At 40.0% G+C, this 24,697-nt stretch overlaps 1 protein-coding gene across 2 annotated transcripts in view; it reads left to right on the forward strand.

Moving 5' to 3' along the window:
* IQGAP2 (IQ motif containing GTPase activating protein 2) overlaps positions 1-24,697 on the forward strand; it is a 297,777-nt gene that overhangs the window by 139,379 nt on the left and 133,701 nt on the right. For both annotated transcript variants that reach the window (XM_039245540.1, XM_039245541.1), the window contains exons 3-5: positions 8,229-8,385; positions 18,209-18,286; positions 21,644-21,720. In XM_039245540.1, coding sequence (XP_039101471.1) covers positions 8,229-8,385; positions 18,209-18,286; positions 21,644-21,720 — 312 coding nt within the window. The remainder of the gene's footprint in view (positions 1-8,228; positions 8,386-18,208; positions 18,287-21,643; positions 21,721-24,697) is intronic.

Genomic DNA, 24,697 nt, shown 5'->3' on the forward strand with positions numbered 1-24,697 from the left:
TGGAACAGTATCTGGAAAGTAGTAGATTCTCAAAAACATGAATTGAATTAAACCTCTCAAGGCTATACCTGTGCTAAAGAAATGGGCCATATTCAAACTTAAGGACATGCTAAGAATTGTGGTTAATGTTTGCTAGGTTCTTACTGAGTGCTGGGCACAGTGCCAAACACTGTACGCATATTCTAATTAACTCTGTACAGTAGCCCCTCCCCACCCAGGATAGATACTTTTAAATCTCCTTGTTTGACAGAAAGCTCACTGATGTAGTGCTGCAACTAGATTTTGCACCCAGAAAGCATAACCCCTGATGCCACAGTTTTAGTCAGCAAATTGTACTGCATCTTTTAGTTGCCTGCCATTTCTTTCGTTATGTGAAATGTTGCTAAGCGTTATAGGAAAAAAGGGTTTTGTGGCCCGAAACTGTGGGGAACATTAGGTTAAAGGAAATTAAACTTGGCTTCCTACTTCAGGAATTCGCTGAGCTTCTAGCATACTACTACAACCACTTCGGAATCTTCCAGAGAGGATATAGAATGCAGCATTTGTAAAATTTAATTGGCCCCCCGACTACCCCCCCCCCCAGGACACTAGTAGTATCTTGTGGAGCCAGCATTCTGTGGAAAATGGTTTGTAAAATGTTTGCCAAACAATAGATTTTGCTGTGTCCTCTCCTTCCTAAAGAGGAGAGTGAGAAATACATCCACTGAAGTCTGTTGCTGTTAGATCGTGGAGTCATCTACTGATTCTTCTCATGGTACTGGATCTGTGTTTAAAAGGAAATAAGTCACTTTTCTTTTTTTAACATTTCATGTCATTTTCTTATAGTGAACTAAGTTAAGTATTGTATAAGAATAGGATGGGGCTCACAGACTTAACTCAGTTTTACAGTGTTATTTCCTGCATCCCAGTTCGCCTGAGCTAACAACGCTGATAGAATTGTGGTCACAATTTTGCATCAGCCTCCAAGCAAATGAGAAAGGTTGACCTTGAAAGCTTTATCCAGTCCTCTTGACATTTGACTTCCCAGTGGCACAAAAGGCGGCCACTTACCCTAGAAGTATAAAAGTATCTGGTCTTTGCTTTTATTCTTAAAAAAATATCTTATAAGCTGATTTTCAAAACATTTGGGGAGATAAATTGACTTGTAATATTTGAAAGTTCGTGCACCTAGACCTGCCTTAAAATAAGGTTTGTGCAGGGAAAAAAACACACTTTTTGGGTTTTGGCCAGCAGTTGTCCTTTCAGGACATTTCTTCCATATGGTGCTGTATGATAGAGACCAAAATCTATAGTTGGTGATTTCCTGAATAACAACTCAGATAGCAAAAGCCTCAGTGAAACAACTTGCATATGTTCTGCAAGGCACAAAGTCGCACAGTAGAATGGACCATTTGTGTCATGGCTTTTATAAGGGTTTTTTTGTTTTGTTTTTTGGTCTCTTACAAGACAAAATGGCATTTGTTATTTTTCTTCTTGGCCTTAACCAAAAAAAAAAAAAAAAATTAAGAAGCTTCTTGAATGATAAAAAAGAAAGTTCCTTTTCTTCTTACTTCTAATTTCTCTGCCCCCAGCGGGTGACCTGAACTTTCCCTACAGAAAGAAGAGAAAAGAAGCATGTGGATAGAAAAGTAGTGCCTTCGTCCTGAAAAGGAAGATGAAGTTCTAGAATAGCTCTTCAGATTCTCATAAGAAATAGCTCCAACTTTTGCTTTGGAATAAGACGTTCAAATACTGGTGTTGTGGGGTAAATCAGTAGAAGGACAAGAAGCAGTCAGTGGAATGGCAACAGGAGGAGACACAGGCCAGTTCTGGTTTTCATTTGTGAGGTTTTTTTAGGTCGATTTTAAAGACAGGCTCTTGATGACAGGAGGTCTTTGTAGCTTGATTTTCTGTGTACATAGTTTATGTCCTATCCATATGTAAACCATCCCTGCATGGATCATTAGAATAGAATCAAGAGTCTACAGATAACTTCTTACATTTACAGTCAATTGGTTTTTAATAAGGATGCCAGTTTAATGGGGAAAAGCATAATCTTTTTAACAAATGGTGCTGGGACAACTATAAATCTACATGCAAAAGAATAAATTCGGACCCTTACCTCTCAAAATTTACCAAAAAACAAAAACAAAGAAACTCAAAGTGCATCAAAAGCCTAAATGTGAAAGTTAAAACTATAAAGCTGTTAGAAGAAAACATAGGTAAATGGTTGTGACCTTCAGTTAGGCAATGGTTTCTTAGCTATGACCTCAAAAGTATAGGCAACAAAAAATAGATGAATGGGACTTTGTCAAAATTAAAAACCTTTTTGTACTTCAAAAAACAACATCAAGAAAGTAAAAAGACAACAAACACAAAATGAAGACAGACACTCAAAATAATTTGTCTGATAAAAGACTTGTATATCAGATATAAAGAACTCTTATAATCCCATTATGAAAAGATAACCCAAGTAAAACATGGGATTTGAATAGATATTACTCTAATAAAGATATACAGATGGGCTATAAGTACATAAGATATTCAGTATCATTAGCCATGAGGGAAATGAAAAGAACCATTATAAGGTGCCACTTTGCATTTACTAGGATGGCTATAATCAAAAAGACATCTAAGTGTTGGCAGGAATGTGGAGAAATTAGAATCTCCTTATTAGTACTGGTAGGACTGTAAAATGTTGCTCCCTCTCTGGAGAACAATCTGGAAGTTCCTCAAAAGGCTAAACACAGATTTACCTTAGGACCCAGAAATTCCGCTTCTGGGTGTATAACCATGAGAAATGAGAGTCTCTATCAATGCAATCACTTGTACACTAATGTTAGTATACAGGTTAATAGCATTGTTCTTAATAGCCAAAAAGTGGGAAAAACTAAGATATCAATAAACTGATGAAGTGTGATATAGCCTTAGTGTAGAATATTATTCAGCTATAAAATGGAGAGCAGTATTAATACATTCTACACCATAGATGAACCTTGAAAACAGCATGCTAAGTGAAAGAACTGAGTCACTAAAGGCCACATATTATAGGATTCCATTTTTTGAAATGTACAGAATAGGCCTGTCAATAGAAAGTACTTTAGTGGGTTGGGAATAACAGGGTTAAGTGGAGAGTGACCGTTAATGGGTATCGAATTTCTTTTTGGAGTGATGAAAATGTTCCAAAATTGATGATGATCTCACAACCTTATAAATAAGCTAAAAATCATTGCATTGTACATTTTAAATGAATGAGTGTATGATATATGGATTATTTCTCAATAAAATGGTTAATAAAATCATAGAATGTAATTATACTGTCATATTGAATTCTATTCTGATTTTGGACTCCCGGGCTAAGACTCAGTTTAGAGTTTCAAGTGACCCCTTCAGTACATCCAGCTATGGATCACAGAGACAGACTTCCTGAGCCTCAGGCCAGTTGTCTCTACATTGTGCTTGCTACAGAAAGTTTGATAACAGACCGTAAAAATCACACTTAGGATTTTTGTTGGTTTCGCTCAGTAACCCTGGCTTCTGTAACAGATAAGCCACTGAGTTGAGTTGACAGTAGAAATTCTATTCTTGCTCGTGTTAACACTCAATAATGTAAGACAAGGATAAGAGGCTTCTTTACCACAGTTATTCAGGAACCAGACTGAGGAAAGTTCTTTGCCTTTCTCTTTCAAGGCTTCCATGAGTTTTAGCATCCTGCTCACAAACAGCAGAGGAGATAGTGGAACTTACCCATAGAAGACATTCCTGAGGCAAGCCTAGGGACAGTGCACATCATTTCCTCTCATATACTCTGGTCACAAGCCAATCACTTGGCCCCAAACCAAGAGTGTCGGACTGGGAAATGTAGACCCTGGCCAGCGGTCACTCCTTACTATCTCCTACCTTCTGGGATGAACCAGAAGGTATCGCTGTTCTAAGTTCTTTCCTTATATTTTTTGTAAAGTAAATCAAAAGGATTTTCAGCCCACATGACTGTTCTAGTTTAGAAGTTTGCATATTATAGTTTTTGCTTCATTGCGAGGTATTTTAATATGGTTAGAACAAGGTTAAGTAACCAGTCTATCTGATTATTTTGTCAGGGTTTACTACCTGTCGCAGGAGAATAGTCATGCTATCAATCAGTTTTTATTAATCATGTACTAATAATTGAGAGGAGTTTCCAAATAGTGTATTTTAGAAGACTCTTTGAGATCTTATGTAGGCTTACAAGAGTTCTCTAGGAGGTAACTCCATTTGGAGAGGCTCTCAGCTTCCCATACCCAATCCCTGCTTGAAACGGCACCCAGAAGAGACAGCCTATGCCATTTACCATTCATCATTTCAAGACAGGTGACAAAGAGGGAATTCTAAGAGAATATATGAAACCCCAGGAAATTAACTCAACTCCTATACTATCCTCTGACCTTATACTGAATTAGTGGCAGCACGTATGTCTCCAAACCATAGGAATCTTATTGCTGCTCTGGAAGTAGCCTGGGTGAGTCAGGAGAAGTTAAAAGTTAGAATTAGAGGAGCAGAGGTCCTGGCAGCTTTTTGAGGTCTTTCACTTACTAGTTGTGTGGCATTGGGATTTTCCAAGCCTCAGATTATCATCTATAAATGGTGATCCTAGTGGCACCTCTTCTTTATGAGGTGATCTTGAGGATTAAGTGATAATTCCCATGAGGCATTAAATACAGGTTCTAGCACAAAATATTGCTTTAAATATGAATTATCATTGATGATAATGGCATCATCATTTAACTTCCAAGGCAGATACCTACCTTGATGCCTGATGCTGCGAAAATGTTACATTGACAAATCTTTAGCAGTGTCCCAGGAGATTTTATGATGCAGCTGTGATGCTTGGAAAAGTCTTTCTGACACACTCAGAATCTGTCATTAAATCACAATCCTTTGTGTACCTTCTATGTGTGAACACATCACCAGGCACAGAGGCATTGATTATAAACAGGAGATAGCTTTTGCTTTGAGTAGTTCATAAAGTGATAAGCATTAGCAGTGAGTGCATTTTAAATAGGCTGTAATTAACCCAACTTTTTTGGTACCCTTAGTGTTTGAAGCCAGCTACACATATATTCTAGTGTAGACAAAAATAAGTGTTGGGGCGCCTCAGACACTTAAGCATCTGACTCTTGATTTAGACTCAGGTCAAGAGCTCATGGATCGTGAGATCAAGCCCCACATTGGGCTCTGCACTGACTGCAAAGAGCCTGCTTGGGATTCCCTCTTTCCCTTCCTCTGCCCCTCCCCACCTCATGCGCTCGCTTGCTCTCTCTCTCTCTCAAATCTTGTTTTAAAAAGTGTGATTATCTTTTTCTTAACAATCACAAGTCTGAAATACCATATTTCACTTTTTATTTTAGCTTCCTGCCCTTTGCTCCCTATTGTCAATTTAACCCCTTCCACCACCAGTTGTAAGTTTACCTCTCACCCACTCCTCACACATCTACTTCAATCACAGAATGGTGATAAAGCAATTATATACTGTGTGAAACAGTTTATTAAATTTCCAAGCTAATTATTCAAAAACAGATTGTGTTTTAATATGAATTAGCATAATACTGTGATCTGTAGTTTATGTAGATTCGAAAATTGGCCTAAGAGGGGCACTTGTTGGGATAAGTAAGCACTGGGTGTTGTATGTAAGTGATGAATCACTGAATTCTACTTCTGAAACCAGTGTTGCACTATATGTTAACTAAAATACAAATTAAAAAAAAAAAGAAAGATCAGAAAATTGGCCTACTGTGGTTTTTAATTTGGCCAGATTTTTATTTTAAAAGGCAACATTACTATCTATTGCTTAATTTTTTAAAAGTTTCTCAAGTTTGTGATACTCCTACCTCCGTGATTTGAAGCAAGGCTCATATATACCGCATATCCCTTATATCCCTTGTACGTGATATGTGAAAGCCAAGGTCTTCATGTCGTTTTACTAGTTCCTTATTCTCTCAGTTTCATGGTCTCCCTAGGATCCTAGGTCTAGGAAAAAATTCAAGATCCTATCATTCTAATTCCCTGTCCCTTTAGCAGAGGAGAAAACAGGCTCTTAGAGATTAGGGGACATACTTGGGGTCACACAGTGGACATGGGGCTGCATCCCCCATGCAGACAGCTCTCTTCACACCAGGCCCTGTCTGGGAATATTTTCCTTTCTTTTGACCTCCTTTTCAAAGCTGTCACCAAGTCCTGTTATTCCTCCCTTGAAATGTCTCCTGGCTTCCCACCTGCCCGTCTCTTCCTGTCTAATCCAGTCCCTTGGTTCTTCACAATGGGAGAGGCCTGACAGAGTACTTTGTCTCAGGGCATCCGTCATACAAGATTAATTTTCTCTAATTACCACTGTCAGCGTGTCACTCCTCTGCTGCGGGGCTGCCAGGAGCTCCCCACTTCCTTTGGTGACAAGTAACAACACTTCTCCTGTGCTAGATGTTGCGGAGCCCGGCTTGGTGTATTCAGCTTCATTTCCTTTCTCTCCATGAGCTCCAGAAGCCCTAAGTCTTCTGTGGCTTTTCTCTAGGACTTAGCCATCTTTCCCTTATGCATTTAATCAGTCTTGCTCCCAGGTTTCTAGTGCTTCTCTGCCTTTCCAAGTACTCCAGTTTTCTAGGCCAAATCTAAGTCCCATCACCTTTTTAGTGCTCTCCCTGATTAGTTCAGTGATAAACTAATTGCCGTCTTTTATTCCCAACCTTCATTTTTTTTTTTAGTTGGTTTATTTTTAGAGAGAGAGGGAGTGGCGTGCACACATGTGCACACATATACATGTGCACCAGTGGGGAAGGGGCGGAGGGCGGGGCCGGGGTGGGGGGGGAGAGAATCCCAAGCAGGCTTTGCGCTGTCAGCGTGGAGCTGGAGTAAGGGTGTGATCCCATGAACTATTAGATCATAACCTGAGCTGAAACCAAGAGTTGGAGGCTCAGCCTGCTGAGCCACCCAGGCTCCCCTCCTAGCCTCAAGCTTAAGCACTACCATGTAACACTGGGCATGATAAACTTTCTTATATGGTTCTGTGGTTTTTCCTTGGAATTGCATTGCAATTTCCATTATATTTAATGCTCTTTAAAGGCACATTTATATTTGTTTATTTTTTTCATATGTTGCATGTTTTACAGTGCTTAATAAGTGGTCAGTAAATACTCACTGCTTATTGGGGGGTCTCTGAGCTTTTAAAAGATGTTGCCAAGAAGCAGTTGAGATATTTTACAATATTCACTGCTTGGATCAGGATTAGTTGTTAATATTGCAAAACTGTTCTCCTGTGCAAATGTTGATAGGATCATCTGCAGATATGTTAATGATCTTTAGGCCAGGACTGGCCATATCAGTATGGTACTCATACTAATCGTTCGTTTGTGGATCGATAGCAGGGAGGTGGGGGCTCCTTCGCTGAACACCTGCAATCTGCCTCATGGATCTTACAGTAGGTTAGTAGTTACTTGAGAACGGATAGGAATCACATTATCTTTATAAGTCTGGCAAATTCTCAACACACCAGCCTGAAATGTAAGCTGGCCCAGCCTCCTCTCTCACTGTGTGTCCTTGAGCCTGCAATGACCTTGGTGCTCTCTTTTCTACAATATTGGCACAACGTCCTAAGATTTAATCTGATCTTTTTCTAAGATATGTTTTTCATAATTCAGTAAATACTGCATCTTCCTGCAAAAGTAAGACTGTTGTAATAAGTTCCTGGTATTAGAAAAAGGAATGTGTATTATTTGAAGAAACTGACCTTCTTACCTTCTCCGGTAGTCCTTTCTGGACAGAGGCAAGCTGCAGATTTTACCATACCTTGGGCTATGCTTTCCCCACAGCATCAGCCCTACAAAAATCTCCACCACTTTGGGTCCATAAACTTGGGATTATTTTTTCTATAATGTCAGCAGACGAATTCCACCATACAAAATGGTTTGGCCATTTTACTCTTTGGCGCAGAAGAAAATTGGCAGAGACTCAGACCAAGGTGAAGTTGACAAGCTCTGGTTTGGAAGTGAGTTTGGTGGCTCTAGGCTTTGGGTCCCCCTTGTTCATATCATATTCTGAATCCTTGCCCGCCCAGAAAGTCCTCTCTCCCCATCCCAGACAGCAAAAAATGTTTCAGATTCTGCTCCCTTTGTTAATGTCTCCAAGAGACATACCAAGATGTTGTGTCTCTTCATCTACACAGACTTACCCAACTGGAGTCACTTGAAGGTGTTTTGTTTTGTTTTCTTTTTTCATCCTTCTAGGTGGATGGAAGTCTGCTTAGTTGAAGAATTGCCACCAACCACTGAACTGGAAGAAGGGCTCCGGAATGGAGTTTACCTTGCAAAGTTAGCCAAGTTCTTTGCCCCAAAAATGGTATCAGAGAAAAAGATCTATGATGTGGAACAAACACGTTACAAGGTAACTGAGATCTAATTGGTTTTTTGGCTCCCATCTGAAAGGGAAAGTTCAGTATTTCATTTCCTCTCCCTGCTTTTACTCACAGTGTTTGTACAAGGATTTTGTGGAATGGGAGGAGGGGGTGTCCTTGGTCTTTGAAGCCTGTTAATAATGATTGCTGAGGCGGCAGCAGTTTGAAAAGCAGAGCGTTTCTATTTCTGGGCTGAGGCTGAGACACGTCTGATGTGTGCCGCTTCTCAGGCTCCCTCGCCCCATTCTTCCTTCATGGAGGTCATTTTTATTAGTACCAGTAAATGTAAAAGCGAGGGTACTTTACCCTCCTTTTTTCTGCCACCGACTCGGTTTATTACTCCCCTTGTTCTCATCAAGGACTAAAGTACCCAGCTGGGACTTGAACTTGTGGCCCCAGAGAGTTAGGGCTAATGTGATCCAGTCAGTAATAACTTTGAGTAGTCAAGTAGGAATTCTGTTTGATTTAATGCTTAAAACAAATAAGACCAATTTTTTGTAGGCAACCAGTTTTAATTATTTCATGGCTAATTTGGGAATGTACACGGGAGAGAAAACAAAACCAAAACAAACAATAGTCTTAATTTAAAAAATTATACTTTAGAGACACATGTTTAAATATTTACATAGAGTGTGGTATATTTAGGACTTGGTCCTCAGTAATCAGGAGGAGGATGGAAAGAGATTCAAGACTGGCCATAAGTTCATAATGGTTGAGGTTGAGTGATGGGTACATAGGAGTTCACTATTCTGTTTCATCAACATGTTTGACATTTTCCATTAAGGAATGAAGGACAAAAAGGCAAACACCAACCTAAAACACTTCTCCATTAGATGTGTCTTCAAAAAAGGAGTTTTTAAGTGTTTGGTATTCTCTCCTGGAGTCAGTGATTTCTTGTGCACTTTGGGCCAGGATTTCTAAAGCTTCTTTGAAATGTGATTCTATATTTTCTTAATCTTTTGTACAGTTGACCTTTGACCAATGAGGGTGTTAGGGATGCCCCTCCCACTGCACAGTCAGAAATCCGAATATAACTTATGTGGGTGTGTGTGGTTTATTTTATGGTCATTTATTGTATTTTATTTTATTTTCAGAAAAGAACTTTAACCACCACCCTTAATTTACATCCTTCCAACTACAACTCCGCCTCTGTGGGAATAGGGAATATGGGAATTAAAGAGGGACTGGGGAGATCCCTCTTCAGTCTTACAGGAGAAGGTGTTCATCTGCCTATCCCAGGCGAATCCATGTGCTTGGGTTCTCTGCTTACGCACTCAGTGGGTTTAACAGTTCCCACTTGAATTTGTTGGAAGAGGTGGAGCATTATAATCAGATGTGCATCCAAATGCTTTTTCCTGAAAGAGAGTGAGCTGCTGGACTTCACAGAACCTCAGATTTTGACTCTGTAAATCGAAGACCATAATACTCTATACTGATATCACTTAAGGAAAATATAAGTGAGCTCCTGTAAATTGTCTAAGAAGGGATTTAGAAAAAAGTACTGATTTAATTTTTTTCTTTACTCCACATAGAACTTTTGACTCTCCAAAAACTTAACTACTAATAGCCTCCTGTTGACTAGAAACCTTACCAATAACATAAGCCAATTAACACATATTTTGTATATCATATGTATTAAGTACTATACTCTTATAATAAAAGTAAGCTAGAGAAAAGAAAATGATATCAAGAAAATCATAAGGAAGAGACAATATATTTATAGTACTGTACATTTCCTGACAAAAAAAAATCTGCTTGTAAGTAGGACCCATGCAGTTCAAACCTGTGTTGTTCAAGGGCCAACTGTATTTAGATCTTTATATCATTTTCTTTTATCTGCAGATTTTCAAGTATCTTTAAAAGTTACTAAAAATTGCAGGGACAACACTTAGTTGAAAATGGAATGCTTTCCCATTAACTGAATGATTGACACTGTCCTTCAGTTGTTATTGAAACAAAATTTATTTTTTAAATGTGTATATTTAGGAGAAAAAATAGTTACAAACAGAGAGGGAGGCAAACCATAAGAGACTCTTAAATACAGAGAACAAACTGAGGATTAGTGGGGATAGAGATCATGGGGGGTGATGGGAATTAAGGAGGGCACTTGTTGGGATGAGCACTGGGTGTTGTTTGTAAGCAGTGAATCCTGGGAATCCACTCCTGAAGTCAAGAGTACGCTGTACACATTGTATGTTAGCTAACCTGGCAGTGAATGATTGATTGATAGATAGATAGATAGATAGATAGATAGATAGATAGATAGATAGATAAAATCAGTGTATTTAATTCAGAGCAAATGTTTGAGTTACCATTTAGGCTAACCGTAGAGAAGAGGAATTGAAAAATCTCCTGAGTCTCTTTTCATGTTCTAGTTTAAAAGATAACTGAACAAAAGTTTCTGCCTTGGATAATGTTAGGAATAAAAATGTTTGTGTTTGTTAAAGTAGTTTTGACTTTATCAAGTCATGTGTTTCACCCCAGCCTTTAGCTTAGTATGTTAGCCTTTCATAAGACTTTACTGAATCATTGATTCAGTCAGGCAAAGTTAACTGTTTTTTAATTTTGAAAAATACTTTTTTTAGTTACGAAAAGAACGGAAAAAAAACTATTGGTATCTGCCCACAACAGAATAAATTAACATTTGTCCACATTTTGCAGCACGATTCTTCTTTTTCTTCATTGCTTCTAGAATGATTATCGCCAAGCCCTAGGCCTATTTCTACTAACAGTTACATAGATTTGATGACAGAGTTAAAGGGTAGTTGGTTGGGCGGGGCTCTAGTGTGTCCTGAAAGGAGATTGTGGGTATTTTGTTGACATTGTGGGTGGTGAGAATCAGTGGGGCCTCAGAGCAGAAGGTGTGCTAATTCTTTCTCCTCTTGACACACCTCATACACCTTTGAATATAACTTAGTCCACAGTTCAACTGTGGACCCTCTCATGGCAACTCACTCAGGTGCCAGTCCCTCCTGGCATCAGAGAGCCTACTGTTTGAATGAATAGCACCTTTTTGTTGGCATGGGCACAGGGGAAGTACTTCCAGGCTCTTATTACAAAATGAAATACCTGTGCAGTGCAGGCAGGTGATGACATTCCTGAACAAAGCATTAAGAGGGATGGAAGTATTGTGTTTGCCACTCACTCCTGCCCATCAGACCCTGAAAGACAGATGCACATAAGAAGCGATGATACTACGGGAGGGGCAGAGAAAAGGGAAGTAGCATAGGGGGAGGGGGCTGGTGCCAGCTGTGAGGTGGGGGGAAAGTACAGGACCAGTGGAGAGTACCCCTCTGTTGATTCACTGGAGAAAGGAGGCTTTTTGACCCCTGTTTTTCCTTTTCTTGCTTTTTAGTTTTTTTTTTTAAATGTTTTTATTTATTTCTAGGAGAGAGAGAGAGAGAGACAGCATGAGCAGGGGAGGGTCAGAGAGAGAGGGAGTCACAGACCGAAACAGGCTCCAGGCTCTGAGCTGGCAGTCAGCACAGAGCCCGACGCGGGGCTCGAAGCCACGAACAGCGAGATCATGACCTAAGCAAAAGTCGGACGCTTAACCAACTAAGCCACCCAGGCACCCCTAGTTTTTTTTTTTTTTTAATGTTTGTTTATTTTTGGTGTGCCTGGGTGGCTCAGTCGGTTAAGCATCCAACTTTTGCTCAGGTTATGAACTTGCATTTTGTGGGTTCGAGCCCCACGTCGGGCTCTTTGCTGACAGCTCAGAGCCTGGAGCCTGTTTCAGATTTTTTGTCTCCCTCTCTCTCTGCTCCTCCCCTGCTCACACTGTCTCTCTTTCTCAAAAATAAATGAAGATTAAAAAAATTGAAAATAAATAAATGTTTTTAAGAGAGAGACAGAGCGCACAACAGGGGGAAGGAGCAAGGAGAGAGGGAGACAAAGGATCCGAAGCAGGTCCTGAGCTATCAGCACAGAGTCTGATGCAGAGCTCGAATCTGCGAACCGTGAGAACATGACCTGAGCCCACATCAGACGCTTAACCGACTGAGTCACCCAGGTGCCCCCCTTTTGTTTTCCCTTTTATTAAATCTCTGAGAATGCCTCATGTCTTTGCAAAGAAACTTTTAGTGATTTTGCCACATGATCATAAAATGTTAGGGCCATTTCATTTGTTGTACAGAATTGAAAGGAGTCGGATGTTAGTGGACAGGCGACTTGCTATTCTGGGTTCTGTAGGACTAAAGCCCTTCCTGTGATCCTCGGCAAGGAGCACCCCATCATGGGACTGCAGCGCAGACACTGAGACGCAAGGGAACCCACGCTGACACAGGCCCACCCCCTGGACAAGCCGTCCGGAAACCATGAGTTCAGTGAGCATAAGCTCTCACTGTAGGGTCTGCTTAGACTGCAGCCCTAAAATATGACCTACCTGTTAGGCAGTGTGTCTCTGAGGCACAGGCTCTGTCCGCAATCTCTGAAGCCCTCAGTTTGGGCAGTGGTGGCTCTGAGTTAAGCCGATCAGAGCTCTCAGTGCCATCCCTTCCTCTTCGTTTGCCAGCTTATGTATAACCCTGGCCCCTCATCAAGGTTACAAAGATGACCTAGGTAGTAGAATTAAAACTTCTAGTGATTAGGGTCCTTTCCCTGGCCACCTCCACCTCTGACTCCGGGTCACAGTTATGTGACCATGTCACGTGTGCTGTGGTGCCTGACACTGTCCCTCTTGGAGGCAGCATGGTGTACCATAATGACTGCCTTTATCATGAAGGCGGGAACCACGTGTGTTGTCTGTGCAGTGTCCTCAGTGAACGGAGTAGAATGTAGCCCATAGGTACTGGGGAAAGAGCTGTTGAGTAAAAAAAAATGAATGACAGTAGTTTCAAATAAGCCAAAAGACTCCATTTCCTTTTTTTATGAATATAATTTATTGTCAAAATGGCTTACATACAGTGTGTATAAATGTACTCTTAGTTTTTGGGATAGATTCGCATGACTCATCACTTACGTACGACACCCAGTACTCATCCCAACAGTGCCCTCTTCAATGCCCATCACCCATTTTCCCCTCTTTCCCCACCCCATCCACCCTCAGTTTGTTCTCTGTATTTAAGAGTCTCTTAGGGTTTGCCTCCCTCCTTCTCTCTTTGCAACTATTTTCCCCCCTTCCCTTCCCCCATGGCCTTCTGTTAAGTTTCTCAAGATCCACATATGAGTGAAAACATATGATATCAGTCCTTCTCTGACTGAATTATTTAACTCAGCCTAATACCTTCCAGTTCTATCCACACTGCTGCAAATGGCATGATTTCATCAAAAGACTCCATTTCTTCTATGCTTTGATACTGGAGGTGCTTGGAGTCTAATAATTTTCCTTCAAGCGGGATGCTCAGACCTCTTACAGGGTCACTTAATGCATGTGTGTAAAAATGTGGACTCGTAGGCCTACCCCAGGCTCCGGAGTCAGGCAGAGTCTCTTAGACAGGGACACAGGAAGCTACACGCTTAATAATTATCCCAGGTGATGCTTTAGTATTTCTTAGGCTTGAGAACCACTGCTCCAATGGTAGATAAACAATATAATACATTTTAATGAAGTTATAGAGAAAGAAGGTAAAGCACTATGATAAAAATACAGGGTAGAACTCATTTATCCATACGGTGCTTATCAACACCAGTGTGTACTAGGCACTGTTCTGGGCACACGAGGCAGTGTGGTGAGCAAGGCAGACATAATTTCTTGGCACTTAAGGTTGGGAAGACACGTTATAAGTAAATACACAGTCATGAGTTGTGATGAGTATATGAAGGAAGGAATTAAAGACACTGTTATTGACAGATGTCAGCAGACAGAAGATAAGCTTCTCTGAGGAGATGTTTATTCTGAGGCAGGAAAAATGAGAGGAAAATCATCCATGTGCAGCTTTAAGGGTGGGGAGTGGCAAGGACAGTCCAGAGATAAGGAGCCTGTTCTTGAGAGACTTGAAGAAGAAAAGAACTTGGACAGATGGAGTGGCTGGAAGGCTGAGGTGAGGGACGGTGGTGAAAAATGACACCAGGATGGATGCAGAGACAGCCAGGCTGGAAGATCTGTGATTTCATCCTAAGTCACTACAGAGGAAGCCATTGAAATGTTAAACACAGGAGTCATGGCTTTAAAAAGATGAGTCTGGGGGCCCTTCAGTGGCTCAGTCGGTTAAGCGCCCCACTTCAGCTCAGGTCATGATCTCACGGTTTGTGGGTTTGAGCCCCCCATCACATCAGGCTCTGTGCTGACTGCTCAGAACCTGGAGCCTGCTTTGGATTCTGTGTCTCCCTCTCTCTCTGCCCCTCCCCCTGCTTGTTCTCTGTCTCTTCCTCTCCCTCACTCCTGTCATCCTCCCTTTCAAAAATAAACATTATACACACACACACACACTCTGCCATATTTGGAAAGATACTGTTTTCTGTCCTTGAACCTCATCAAGCTCAAGGAATGCCCATCTTCCTCCCTCCTCTCCTTTTTCTTGTCCATTTGAGGCACATCGGGAACACCCACTCATCTTTCAAGTGCCCAACATGGAAGGAAGCCTGGGCCTCTTCACTTCACTACCCTCTTTAGAACTTGTGCTCTCTCCTTGGTAGACTTACAATAGGTATTGACTATTGAGGTGAGCCTTAGGAAATGCACGTGGTGAGTAGTGTGAGCTGTAGAGTCAGAGTACTTCAGAGGCTGGCCTCATCACTAACTCTGCCTCTCTGAGCCTCGGTTTCCTCACTTTTAAAGTGATAGTAATAATAATAGTATGAACCTTTGTTATAGATACTGTAAGGAAAAAAATGTGATCAGTCACGCAAAGTACTTGGCACAGTGCCTGATGGAGATTCCCTCGTCCATAAAATAAACAAATCAAAATAATTATTGGCTTCTAAGCAATCTCATTGTTCTGAAGTGCTTTGATTCTCTTGTGTAAAAAGTTACCAAACAAAACAGACTTAAATAATTCCTCATTTATTCAGTTTAAGCTAGAATAACCTTATTTGCTGGTGAAATAGCTCAGCAGTAGAAAATCAGCATTTATTTTCTAATCCAATACCTGGAAGAAGTGAGGTAGATGGACAATAACAACCCTTGCCTAAATAGGACAATAGATGTGCCACCTCGTCTGATATGGATGTGTAGAACTGGTGGAAAGAAAATAGACAAGATGAAAATGCTTGTAATGGACTAAGATTTTGTTGAGCCTAGGGGTGCCTGGGTTAAGCGTCTGACTTTGTCTCAGATCATGATCTCACGGTATGTGGGTTTGAGCCCCGTGTCGGGCTCTGTGCTGACTGCTCAAAGCCTGGAGCCTGCTTCGGATTCTGCGTTGCTCTCTTCTCTCTGTCCCTCCTCCCCCAAACCAACTTTCAAACAACGGCAAACAAAATTAGGTTTATTTAACTCATGGTGAGGAAAAAATACATACCCATGGGACTATGAGGAGAAAATAGAGGCTTCATGTAGATTTGGGTTTGTACAGGTGATTCTAATATGGATTTAAGGAAGCAAGGACCAATTATCTTTGAGGTGTCATCAGAAAGCAGGATCAGTTTGGTGTTTTGGTAATTTTTATGTAGGAAGTGAAAAGATGGAATGAGGACCACATCACCATCCATCAAAACAGTCATTCCATCTTAGTTGAAATAGTGGGACATTGAGTTATTTTGTGGTGCCTAGGGCCCTCTTTTCTCTTTTTTGTTGTTGTTAGAGGGTGAAAGCGAGTGGGAGGGAAGGGGGAGGGGGAGAGAATGTTGGAATCTCCAACATTCTCCATGTTCCACACAGAGCCCAACCAGGGCTCGATCCCACACAACCCTGGGATCATGATCTGAACCAAAATCAAGAGTCAGATGTCCAATGAACTAAGCCACCCAGACGCCTCTCTCTTCTCTGTCTTGATGTGATGGTGGATTGTTTCCATCATCTCCCTCTATGGTCACAGAGTGGCTGTGTCTGACAATTGTTTGCATTCTTCACAAGTTGTGCTGAGTCGCCCTCAGACTCCACCCCCTGGCCCATCACCTGTAGGCTCCCTCTCTCCCTCCCCCACCTCCTCCCTCTTTCCCCCTCACTCTTTGTCCCTCTCCCTTTGCCTCTCCTCCCTCTAATGATGTCATAGTAAGTGCTGATTTTTTCCATCCAAAGAATAATCCCACCATCATTACGTCCTATGCTCTATCCCTCGGCAATGTTAGCAAAAGGAAGGTTTTCAGATGCAGAGAGATCTCATCTTGAATCTCACTTCAGCCACTTAACGCCTATTTGACGTTAGGCACGTTAGTTCATCTTTTTGGCCCAGATTTCCTCGTCTCTAAAAAAATGGGAAATGATAATTGCCTTGCAGAGTGTTTTGGAAATTAGAGATAATTATTTTTTATCTTTTTTATTCTCAAGTTAGTTAATGTACAGCATAGTCTGAGCTTTAGGAGTAGAACACAGTGATTCATTGAAAATTAGAGATAATTTCCAGGAAGTGCTTGACACACAGAGTCCAATCTCGGGATATATGGCCACTATTAAAAAGACATTAAAAAAGTAAAAGTAAAAATAAAAATAAAAAGGCGTAAACATTTATCAAATGTTAACTTGACTTATGCTTCAAAAAGTCTAACAGCAACAAAAATACTTCCTGTGACAAATGATTTGATTGTAGAAAGTCACAGAAGATGGGAAGAGCCAGGCTTTCTGAATGTGATGATCTACTATTGAATATTATATGATGAAATTTGCTGTAATTACTGTTTTTACACTTATTAACATGAAAAATAAAATACATAACATTATGCTACTCATTTAACTAATTAAAATCACAAGGTAGTGTTAAAGCTCCCAACATTTCATTACCTAATAAAACTTCATTAAAGACAGGCAAGGATACCATAGTAAAAACTGGGCAGAAAAAAAAAAACGATGAGTGACGAAGATTGTAAAGAAAAATGGAAGACCTAGAAAGCCTATCCTCATTGTATGGGTAGAAAAAGTTCTTGTAAAGCATTTCCATTGAAAGTTTACTTCTTACACGAGGCAAAAGGTTCAGATTAAATTATAGGAGGAATATAGGTGCCTGGGTGGCTCAGTCATTTAAGTGTCCAAGTCTTGATTTCAGCTCAGGTCATGATCTCACATTTTGTGAGATCAAGCCTGCATCAGGCTCTGCACTGACAGCACAGAGCCTGCTTGGGATTCTTTCTCTTCCTTTCTCTCTCTACCCCTCCCCTGCTCATGCTCTCTGTCTCTTTCTCAAATAAATAAATAAACCTTTTTAAACAGTTATAGGAGGAAGAGATACCACAGTTATCTCTAAATTGTGGGATGGTTTTTGTTCTCATCTTTGTATTTTTCTGTGTTTTCCCGGTTTTCCTCAGAAATCACATTCATGATCAAAAAGAAATGTTTTGCCGGAACCAGAAACCAGAAAAAAAGACATTTGGTCTTCTAAAAATCCTGTTTTTCTTGAAGTTGCTGGATTTCTCGGCCATGGTTGCCAAAATCTTGACACCATGTGTGTGTGTGTGTGTGTGTGCGCGCGCGTGCATGCATGCTTGTGCACACGTGTCTCATAAAACATCCTTAGGCATGTGCTAGACATTAAATGGTCTTTGAGATTCTGGTTCGGAGTTACCTCAAATATGTGATTCGTGGAAATTGGAATGGCCTATTATAAACAGTGTGGCTGAGATAGCCTAGTCTTCTTTATTGTGTCTCCAGTTACTTTATGATTTAATAACTCTATTTCAGGAGAAATACCATTGGAAGACATCCTACTAATGAAAAAAAGTTGTTACATATGACTTACTTTTCATGTGGTTCCTTCTTCTCTCTCCCCATCCTCACATTAGAAATCCGGCCTCCATTTTCGACACACAGATAATACAGTCCAGTGGTTAAGAGCAATGGAGTCCATTGGTCTACCGAAGGTAAGCCTGAACTGGGAAGCCAAAAGGGGTCGTTGCAAACTCCTCATTATGAAAAAGGATTTGGCGTACTGGGCTATGCTCATGGAGCAGATGGCCCTATTCCCTCAGGCGTGACAAATGTGAGGACTAAACAGAAATATGGAAAGGCCTATACGAAGTAATATATGACAAGAACTCGGAATGAAGTGTATATACAGATGGAGAGCAACTAGGTGAAACTGTGTATAAATTAAACAAGGTCCAAACAAGCTTTACTGGTAGATAGTTGATTTAAAATAGTTACATCCCTTTTTTGTGTTGCTCTATGGGCTTTATATTCTGTATTGCTCTAGATTGCATCTCTCTAAATTATCATGATAAAAGTATTTTTATAAAGTATTGTTATAAATTATATTATGAATATGATATAGTGATCATATATGATCATAAATCATAAAGGGATATTATCACTTTAAGTGTTAAAAGCTAATGGATTAGAGCTCTGACTGTTGAAATGGCTGTCCCAAATAAAACCCGGCAAATATTCAGAGCTTCTTAAATTGAAAGAGCAGGTGCCCTTAAGTCTGAGAGACAAATAGACAAGTAGAGGAAATGAGGAAATAATTACATTTGTTAGAAATTGTCAAGTTATTTCTTGAACTTGTTATTTTGAAATAATTATAGAACCACAGGAAATTGCAAAAATAGCACATCTGTGTGCGTCCTTCATTCAGCCTCCCCCAGTGGTGACATCTAGTAACAATAGTAGAATAATGAATTGACATTGGTTAACTAGGCTACAGATCTTACTTAATTTTTACCGTTTTCAGATGCATTCAGGTGTGAGTGTTTTTCTGTGCAGTTTTGTCCCATGAATGTATTTGTGTGACCACCACAATTAACATACAGATACCACGGGAGAGGAGCACTTTCCATTGCATCCTTTCCCTAGCTCTGCCCCCGGCAGCCACTCATCTGTTCTCCATCTCTATTGTTTGGTCATTTTGAGCATGTTAAAAAATGAAATCGTAAGTAGGTAATCTTTTGAGATTGACTTTTTCAGTAAGCATACTGCCCTCGAGATCTGTCACGTTTTTGCATGTACTTCTTTCTGTTGATGATTCTGTACAGCTGTTTTAAAGAAACGCTGTAGGAGTGGTCCTGCTTGAAGGCAAGGAGACAGGCTACTGATGTAAGACCTGTGTTGTTTTTGTTATTAATAGTCCCAGTTTGAATTCAAAACACCCAGCACAACAAAAATCAGAGACTTCTTAATGTAAATTACAAGTGCCTATTTTCAGTATATCTGTGCTCATACCTGTTTTAGTTCAGCATATTTTATCTCAGAATAGTCAATATTGATTTATTCTTCCATTTTTAATTCAATTACTTTGCTTCTCCTAAAATGTCCAGGTTGTAAAATGCTGTTCCCTCTGGGAACCAGTTATAATTCAGAATTCATATTTCTAGATTGTCATTTAGCAAGTACTAACTGGGTAGTAAACAGATTAATAAAGAAATTCAAATTGGATTTTTCGAATGAGGCAACATAGGATAATTTTGTTATGTTTCATAGATTTGATTCAAACCTTTTCAAATTGTGTGTGTTAGGCCAGATTTTTCTTAATTTTAAGTCAAATGAGTGATCCATGTAGCAGATTCTATTTTAGCACTGATTTTTATGAAGTGATTGCAGGGATGAGAGTCTAATAGTGTACCACATTGGCTGATATATTTGACTCCTGTTAATGCTTTCACTTATCAATATTAAGTGCCTACTCTCTGCTCAGCCCCGTGCTGTGTGCTGGGGATACAGTGATGAATAAAATGTCCTGGTGAGCTAAATAAATTGATCCCATCTTATTGTCAAAAGAAGACCAATTCATAAAGATTTTCTAAAAGAACTGAAACTATTTATATACATATGTATTTCTCTACAGAGAGATAGAAAGAAATAAAAAAGGTAGTGTAAAGGAAAGGAAGTAGGGAGTTATAATGATCTTCTGTTTCTGTAGTAGAACTTTGAACTTGGTCATGTTATTCCAAATTGGGAATCCTCTTCTGGCTGACACTTGAAAAGCAAATGTGGTAAAGGAAAGTTGAAAAGACCTTTGAACTTTGCTAGGCTACAGACATTGCTTGAAGCCCTGAGTGGCTATACATTTGTGGCTAAGGAAACTTTGTTTCTTTGATTTCTCAGCATTTTTTCAATGTCTCGTAGAAAACTGCACTTGAGTGTCAAGTACTACCATATGATACATGATTTAATTTTAGTTTTTATGTCAACTTTTCTAAAATATTTATTGAAAGCCAGCAATGCTAGTATGCTTATCTTAATCTTAGAAGCTTCAAGCCTAATTATTCATTTTTTGGTGCTTAGGAACAGAGAAGTTTCATGCCCTATTGTGAAATCTGTTTCTTATCAAGCTTTTCATTTCAAGCCTAAAAGTAGTGTAAATGTGTATTAAAAGCCTCAGTGTTCAAACTTACCGATTAAGTACTTCCATATTTAGGTGTTTATCCAAAGGAAGTAATCAGGTTTTCAGCAAATGCAAGGATGTTCGTTGCAGTGACTTTTAATAAGGAACAATCAGGGGCCAGAAAAAAGTTCAACCATGGAAAATTGGCTAAATTGTTGTTCAGAAGGATGAAAGGATCATAAACATCCGTTAAAACGAATGTTCTTATAAAATGGATGGAAAACAGGCTCTACTAAGTGTGTCAACTAGGCTAATAGTATTACAGTTTTGTTGTCACATACATACGTAAACTTAAAAAATCGGACGCACATACTAAAGACACATACTGAAATGCTATACCAAAATACTAATAGTAGCAATCTGGAAAGTGGGATTATAGGTAATGTGTCTTTCATACTTTATAATACTCTATCTATCCGGCAAAATGTATCCCTTCAAGCAGGAAAAATATCAGGGCGTATGGCGCGTGCGTGTTCATGTTTACACAACTGGGCAACTAGGTTTTTAGTGTTATTATAAAATGCTCTAAGATGGACACCTTCTTAGGCTAAGGTACCTCCCTCCGGTCTTTCAGCAGAATGACCCTGCTACAGAAAGCAGAGCCTGAATGGTCCCATTCCTCGTGAGATGAAGCTGACCACCTAGCCCTTTGGACACAACCTTCTTGCAGTAGCCCCCTGGGACCCCTCACTCTCCTGAGACCCCTAGGGGGGCGTGCTGTCAGACCGGGGACCAGATGGAGCACTGGGTCTTCCTGTAGAGTGAGGGAAGCAACAATTGAAAGGCTCCTCTACATTTAAGTAAATACAGTACAGCAAGAGCAGTCAAAGTAGCATCATTTGAGAGACTTAAAATAACTGCAAAGCAAAACATAATGAACACATTGTTTATTTTCCAGATATTTTATCCAGAAACAACAGATGTTTATGACCGGAAAAACATACCAAGAATGATCTATTGCATTCATGCATTGAGGTGAGGAAAAAATGCAACTAAAAGTCTAGAGAGTAGATTTAAATGGAACTGGGGTTTCTATTTTAGAAGAGGGATCTTAAGTTACTTAAATAATCTGAAGAATTTTTTATTGGATTGAGTTGTTGTGAATTTGGCACAAAAATTTTTATTTTTTTTTCTAAGTTTATTTATTTTGAGAAAGAGACAATGCCAGTGGGGAAGGGTCAGAGATAGAGGAGACAGAATCCCAAGGATGCTCTCCAGTGCCGGCACAGAGCCCAGTGTGGGGCTCCAACGCACAAAACTGTGAGATCATGACCTGAGCCGAAACCAAGATTTAGGCACTTAACTGACTGAGCCACATAAGCACACTGGTACAAAATATTTTAAATTGGCACAGAAACACAGTCCTTGAACTTGAAAAATACTTTTTCTGATTCTTTAAATCTAATTCAAAATAGAAAACCAGAAAATGAATTAAATACCTGTAAAGTATACTGAGAAAATTTAAGTTGAAACTACTAGGGAATCTCATAATATGTTACCATATTATTGTCTAGTTTATAGATAGAGCCAAAATACATCAAGTGATCAGCTTTAATGGTCATTGCAATTTTTTTTTTAATTTTTTTTATGTTTTTTTTATTTCTGAGAGAGACAGACAGTGTGAGCAGGGGAGGGTCAGAGAGAGAGGGAGACACAGAATCCGAAACAGGCTCCAGACTCTGAGCTAGCTGTCAGCACAGAGCCCGACGCGGGGCTCGAACCCACGAACTGTGAGATCATGACCTGAGCCGAAGTCGGACGCTTAACCGACTGAGCCACCCAGGGGCCCCTGCAATTTTGATACTCTTAAATGATCATGTTCCTTCCATTGTTACCATAGACTAATAAAGTCCAGTATAAAGATAATTTCTTTTGACCATTGCTCAATAGAACTTGCACCATAAGGATAAAGAAACAGCAAAGGAGTTGATTCAAATTCATCAAATCAAGATACATTCATTATTTTAAAGCAATTGTTTAACTTATTTTTGAAATTGCTTAAATTCTGCTAGCTCACAGATCATTTTTTATCTTATTGGCCTAGAAGAAATGTTATTTTTAGATGGTGACAAAGATGATTTTAAAACCCAATTTGTGGCCGTTGTCTTGCACACACACAGGTAATGGCTGGAAGACTTCATGTCTAATTAAATTTTAAATTTCTTTTAGAACATCTGCCTTGTGTTTATATCACTAGAAGTCATTTTCCTGGCAGACTCTTCTGCATAGAGGTTTATGTTAACTTCTTCCTGGCTCTTTTCCTCTCCAAAGGAAAAGGCATCTACAATAAGTCATTGCACTGCTGGCCTACTGGAAAAGAATTCTGATTATGTCATATAACTTGACTTTTCCCCCTGATCAGTACTTATGAGATTTCTTTGGAAGATGACAGCTGCTGGAAATATAGACCAAATGTAGGTGCCTTTTCTGTGATTTCTTTTTATTCTGGTAATTGAGAATCAGGGGCGGAAGAAACAATCCTGTGCCTGCCTCCTCATATGTGGTTAGTAGATCATTATGCCAGCCGTGTTTCCAAAAGCATTTTGTGCAGAAGTGCTTATTTTGAGGAATATTTTCAAATGTGTTGCCCAACTTTCCTTGTCAATATTTTTCAGAGCTTAGAATGATCACGTAACATATGGTCACCACTGTTTTTGTGACCTACTAAGCTAGCTTCCAGTAGTTAATGTCATTATTGTATCCATGCATCATAGTGCTAATCTCCAAATCTGTGGCACCCTCTTGGGAGTACCTTGGACAAATTCAAATAGATTTCCTGAGGTGGACACCTGCGGTGTTCATGTGAAGCAGCTTATGAAGAAACGGTGTGCTAAGTTCCTTCCTACTGATGTCACTGTTATTCCACAGAAATTACATAGAACTGCACTGAGACTTACAAATGTGTTTGTGATAGTTTTAACAATGGCTTCAACAGCTTGGTCAGTAAAGAAAGGCAATTTCTTATTCTTGCCATTTGTATGCAAATGTTGGTGTGATATTTTCTAGGGTTGTGTTTCTCGGTCAGGCAGTTACTTCTCATGGAAGCCTTCATTGCTATTCCTCATTCTGGAGCCAATTCCTACTGAGGCTGTCAATCACCAGATCCGACCTTAAATAGGATCTTTAATGTTTACCCAATAAACACCATTCCCTGGGATCCCGAATGTCCTTCACTTTTCTCTGTCCTAAACTTACCGGGTGGCTGCTTCTTGGCATACATTCAAGTTTTTGCTTTTCTTTTTCTTCTTTTTTTAGTTTTTAGATTACAGGTTTTTGAGCGCTCAACCGATTCAACCACCCAGACATCCCTATTCAATAGTTTTTTTCTATCAAAACATTTTCTCATTGGTTTAGGATACAGTCACTTGAATGAGGCCAATATTCTGCTCTGTTGAGCCAGATGCTTTTGGAAGCTGGGTAGCAGAGCTCTTGAATTCAAATACAATAGGTTTGCTCTCACTGGATGATTAGAAGTGATGCTGGAAATGAACAAATATATATCCAACCGTCATATCCTGGCTGGGGACATAGCAACATTGCCAGCGTACAGTGTCATCATTACTGGACAGGAAATTAGGCAGGTCAGAGGTTCTGCGTATAGATCAGGAGGTGGAAAGATCTCCCAGGTCCCCAGGCACTACCGTACCACTGCCTCGGCCCGTGGGCCTGGTGTGATCCACAAAGTTGGCTCTCAGCCCTGCCGACTTGTCTTTTGTTCCTTGTCTTCTGGATTTGGGCTTTGACTTGATTAAGATCCTCCGGGGTTTCGGCTTTACTTCCTGTTTGTGTCTGCTTTCCACTTTTCCTGTCTGGTTCTCCCTTTTTTACTCGTGTTTCTGACCCGGGTCTTGCTGGCTGCTGCTCGTTGCTTCCTTTGTCTGCTTGATGTTGTCAAGCTGATGACAGTGAATGACAGCACAGCAACCCCAGAGGAAATCCTCACTTCTGTGAT

Source organism: Hyaena hyaena, unplaced genomic scaffold (assembly GCF_003009895.1).
Source record: "Hyaena hyaena isolate Hyena2069 unplaced genomic scaffold, ASM300989v1 scaffold_260, whole genome shotgun sequence".
Classification (NCBI taxonomy): domain Eukaryota; kingdom Metazoa; phylum Chordata; class Mammalia; order Carnivora; family Hyaenidae; genus Hyaena; species Hyaena hyaena.